Genomic DNA, 4,390 nt, shown 5'->3' with positions numbered 1-4,390 from the left:
CGCTGTCACATCAATCATCTCAAACATCGTCTCGAGATCTCGTTCTGTGAAGAGCGGCGAGGTGAGTTTTTCCTCACGAATCTTGCGCACCTCCTCAGCGAGAAAGGCCCGCGGGTCATCAGGGCGGTGATAGAGGACGAGTTGGAGCAGATGCCCAAAAAGCTCATTCAGCTGGTGGTCTTGAACGTACCGCTGGGTGCGCTGCACAGGGTCAACCTCGTGGTCGGCTGCGCCGTGGGATGGGATAGGCGACATGGAACGCTATAATACAAAAAGGGGGGAACTCGTCTAGGCCGCCGAGGCCTTGCGTTGACTGGCGTGGTATTTTGTTTGCGAGGACCATTTGGTGAGCCAGCGCGCGAGATTGCGAGGGCAGCCGACACCCTTGCACCAACGCAGGGCCGTGACACGCGACGCGGCAGCACAGGCTTTATCCGCAAAATCCGCTTTAGCGAGCCAAACGCTATGCATGACAGCAGGCGAGTAAGTACTATGACCACATCATCCGGGGATGCAGCGCCGCTCTCTGTGGAGGCGCGTGTGGCAGCTGTGCGCCAGCGCCGCCTGGCGCGAGAGGCGCGAGCATTCGGCGCGGCGGTAGTGGCAGTGAGTGCATCTGCTAAGACTACGAGTTTGCCCCATAGGCTCACCGAACGGGAAAGGAATAACGTGACACCTCCCTGTCAGCCGCACACCATGCCCTCGTTGCCGCTACAACCTATTCCACGCGTCGATGTTCACCATGACCTCTCCACCAGAGACCTCTCCGCTGGCAGTCAGGTCTTCTGTTGCGCAGTTTGCCTTGGAATCCAGCTCCGCTAAAGGGGTAAGCAAGGTCGTCGAGGCTGTTGGTGTCGACACGCGTAGGCCACCACGCACAGCAAGCTACGCAGCTTCGTCCACGGAAACGAGCGATCGCACAACGTATTATTCAAGCGGCTCGAGCAGCGCCGCCACGACTGAGCGACCTGCGCAGGATGGCAGGATTGCGGCGCTGCATCGCTTTCCCTCTTCGACGTCCTCTGCCTTTACAGCCGCATTTTCAGAGTCGGTGTCATCCAAGCACTCCTTCACTGTTGTCTCTGTATGCGACAGCTCGCCATCGAACCCGATCAGGCACGCACCGATGAATGCTAAGAGTGACTCTACGCAGCGAGGTCGAGGGCAGTGTGCTGAGGCTGAAGTGCCATCACCTCCCTACCGCCTGATCGATGATACCCAGACAGCCCGCCGGCTCTTCTCTACCGACACGGAATCTTCTACGTATGTCACGCCGCGTGGTACCGTGGTGGACACTATCCGCATTACAAATCCTGAAAGCAATAAGGGGCGGCATTTTTTCCCTACCTTCTCCGTGCAACGGCAGCTTAGGGCGACCGTCGAGGAGGACTCTGGGCGTTGCACCTCTATTGCCTCGACTCCAGAGACGATTGCATCGCCATCATTGATGAAAATGCAGACTGTTTCGCCGAAGAAAACAGTTTCCTCGACCGGGCCAAGCACTTCTTCTCGTGGCATCGATAAGCGTACCGATATCGACGCATCACACCTATGCTCCACGGACGTTGTCTCTCTTTCACGGGTTGTCCCCTCCATTCGCTCATTCGCGCCGTTTTCCCGCTCCAGCACCACTCGGTCACAGGGGAGCTGCGCGTCCCCGCAGCCCCTCTCCGAAGACGAGTCGTGGCCGATCTCTCGGGACTCCATCGAAGCTGGTGTGTGTCTTCGCCGAGACAGCCTACACACAAGACGCGCGCAGAGCACGTATCGCGAGGGGTCACTCTCGGGGCGCGTGACCTCTGCCTTAAGTGCCTTGCCACCTGGTATTCGTAATGGACGGCTACGCTCCGCGTCTGCAGGCCGTGACACGACATTCAGATCAGCCTTTTCCGCGAAGATGCCCAGCTTTTCGTCATTTGGGCACCGTGTGTCACCCACAGTGGCGAACCGCGCGGCGCCGTCGTCATGTCATACCAGAACATCTTCTCTACTTCTCAGCAGTGCCGTTTACCCCGTCTTCCTCGCCACAACAACCCGCTCGAGGTACAATCTGCTCGATGACACCACCACGACGTCGGCAACAGAGTCTGCCGAGCGCGACATCATCACGGAGGAGCTGGCGATGCAGCGTCGGCTGAGCCGCTTGAAGTTGGAGTTAGCGCAACAACGGGTGGAGCGGCGGAGACGTGGTGGGCACACTAGTTCCCTGTGAGGTTGCCCCTCTGATTCATCAGTGCTAGGTGTGCTACCTTTGCTCGCCCTCTCTTCTGATTCCTAAGATATCTTCTATTGTCCTACTCACTGTCGGTCTGGACGTCTACGTGCATCATTATAGTAGACGCGCATGCGCACGCATGGACAAGATTGTCAGCCTTCTCTCTTTTCTTTTTTCGTCCTTTGTGTAGGCGAAAATGTTTCTGTACTGATTGCGAAGCGACAGATGAAGCATTGCGGTGGCGACGTTCATTTTTGTGCTTTCGCTTATCGGTTCGCCTCTTTTCTTCACCCCCACCGTCTGCTCACCACTCCTACGCTCTCAATGAGGCCCTTTCCTTTCCTTTCCTTTCCCTTCCTCCTCCCCCCCTCCCTCCCCCCGACACCGACCATCGCAAGAGAGAAGTAACCCAAGAAGAAAGCGGTACTGCTCTCTCATATCTCTCTTGTCGTTGTTGAAGAGAGAGAAGAGGTAGGGCGGAAGGGCAGCGCTTCTCGTGACGATGTTGAGGGCCCCCTCTTCTCCTTCGGTCATACGGTTTGCTTCTCCAGTAGTCGCACGTGCAGCACGAGAGTCTTTCTCTCTGGGTTCGTCTCCCATTGCATTTGCTTGTTCGCGATTCAGTTCCGGCAATGACAGCGAAACACACGGCTCTCCACCTTCGTTGTCGCATTGACTCCCCACTACCCTCTGTAAGGCGTTCAAGGCGAAACGGAGAAGGCAGCTGTAGAGTTGTTATCCTGGCTCTCCACCTGTACCATTGTTGCTCCCTCCCAACGACCAACTGTTTACACAGCAAGCCCGAGATGTTTGCATGTCATACGAAGCAACGCTATTGTTTGTGCTGGTGCTCGGTTGCTCGCGACGTCGGGGTACTGAATGTTGGTGCTTTTGTAGGCCGCAGTGCGGATGGGCAGCGTCAAGTGAACACGACGCATCCGCACCACCTCATGTGTAGTCTTGAGCCCTCTAGGGTCTGCCTGATTCCCTTCCCCCTGTTCTCCTGGTGTCCAATTGTAGTGGCGCTCTTTCCTTTCCTTTGTGGCGTTCCCCTCCCCTCTGCCCCCCCCCCCCCCCCAAAAAAAAAAAAATACCACGCCGTTCAACGCAAGGCTTCGGCGGCCTCGACGAGTTCCCCCCTTTTTGTTTTCTAGTGTTCCATGTCGGCTATCCCATCCCACGGCGCAGCCGACCACGAGGTTGACCCTGTGCAGCGCACCCAGCGGTACGTTCAAGACCACCAGCTGAATGAGCTTTTTGGGCATCTGCTCCAACTCGTCCTCTATCACCGCCCTGATGACCCGCGGGCCTTTCTCGCTGAGGAGGTGCGCAAGATTCGTGAGGAAAAACTCACCTCGCCGCTCTTCACAGAACGAGATCTCGAGACGATGTTTGAGATGATTGATGTGACAGCGCAGCGCTGGATAACGGTCACGCAGCTGCGCAATACGTGCCGCAACCTTGCGACCGCCTCGTCAACGAGCACCGTAAGCACCAGTGGCGGCGGTCTTACAGCAGAGCAGGAAGCTGCCATTGCCGCTGCAGGTGACGCTGCGGGACACGTTACCATAGAGAACTTCAAGGAGGTACTGTCTTCGCTGTTACTCACCAAGAACATATGGTCTTAGAGGCGGAAAGAGGGAGAGGGCATTATGTGCGAAGTGACTGCTTCCCTTCACTTGCAGGATGTGAATTACAATGCGTGTACACACCACCGCTAGGACTGTTTAGGTTGTAGTGGTGGGGGAGTGGTGCATAGTATTCGGTTTGAAACCGAACAGTACAGTGTACTGTGCTATGCCGTTGTCAGGACAAACGGCAGTGAAAAAAGAACTACCTTCCTTGGGTTATTGTCTTGAAGTGGCTTACAGACCTCTGCTGCTGCTGCTGCTGGATGTGGTCACAACACTGTGGAGGCGTTTTGTCCATGCCCGTTTTGTCTCCGCATTTCCCCTCCCCCCTACCTGCCTTCCTTCCGCCTTGCTGCTGGAGCACCTCTAAACACCTAAAAAGCGATCTAGCGGCTTCCTCATTTGCTCCCTTCTGGTGCTCTCCCGACGCTTGAGTGCCGCTTTTTGTGCGCACGCACGCTCCTGAGCAAAAGGCTGCACCCTGCAAGCGCAAAAAAAGGCATACCATCCTACTTCTCCTCTTTTTTTTCCACAACGTCACCCC

At 56.3% G+C, this 4,390-nt stretch overlaps 2 protein-coding genes across 2 annotated transcripts; both read left to right on the top strand.

The window, feature by feature from the left end:
* Positions 1-733: 733 nt before the first annotated feature.
* LBRM_35_1810 (conserved hypothetical protein) lies at positions 734-2,212 on the top strand (the record flags this gene model as incomplete). Its single annotated transcript, XM_001568751.1, has 1 exon — positions 734-2,212. One exon carries the CDS (start codon positions 734-736, stop codon positions 2,210-2,212), a length of 1,479 nt encoding a protein of 492 aa, XP_001568801.1.
* Positions 2,213-3,375: 1,163 nt separating this feature from the next.
* LBRM_35_1800 (conserved hypothetical protein) lies at positions 3,376-3,843 on the top strand (the record flags this gene model as incomplete). The annotated part of the gene is made up of 1 exon (XM_001568750.1): positions 3,376-3,843. One exon carries the CDS (start codon positions 3,376-3,378, stop codon positions 3,841-3,843), a length of 468 nt encoding a protein of 155 aa, XP_001568800.1.
* Between the last annotated feature and the right edge of the window lie 547 nt (positions 3,844-4,390).

Source organism: Leishmania braziliensis, chromosome 36, assembly GCF_000002845.2.
Source record: "Leishmania braziliensis MHOM/BR/75/M2904 complete genome, chromosome 36".
Taxonomy (NCBI): Eukaryota; Euglenozoa; class Kinetoplastea; order Trypanosomatida; family Trypanosomatidae; genus Leishmania; species Leishmania braziliensis.
Note: the sequence above shows the minus strand (reverse complement) of the source record. Positions and strands in the feature narration are given on the sequence as shown.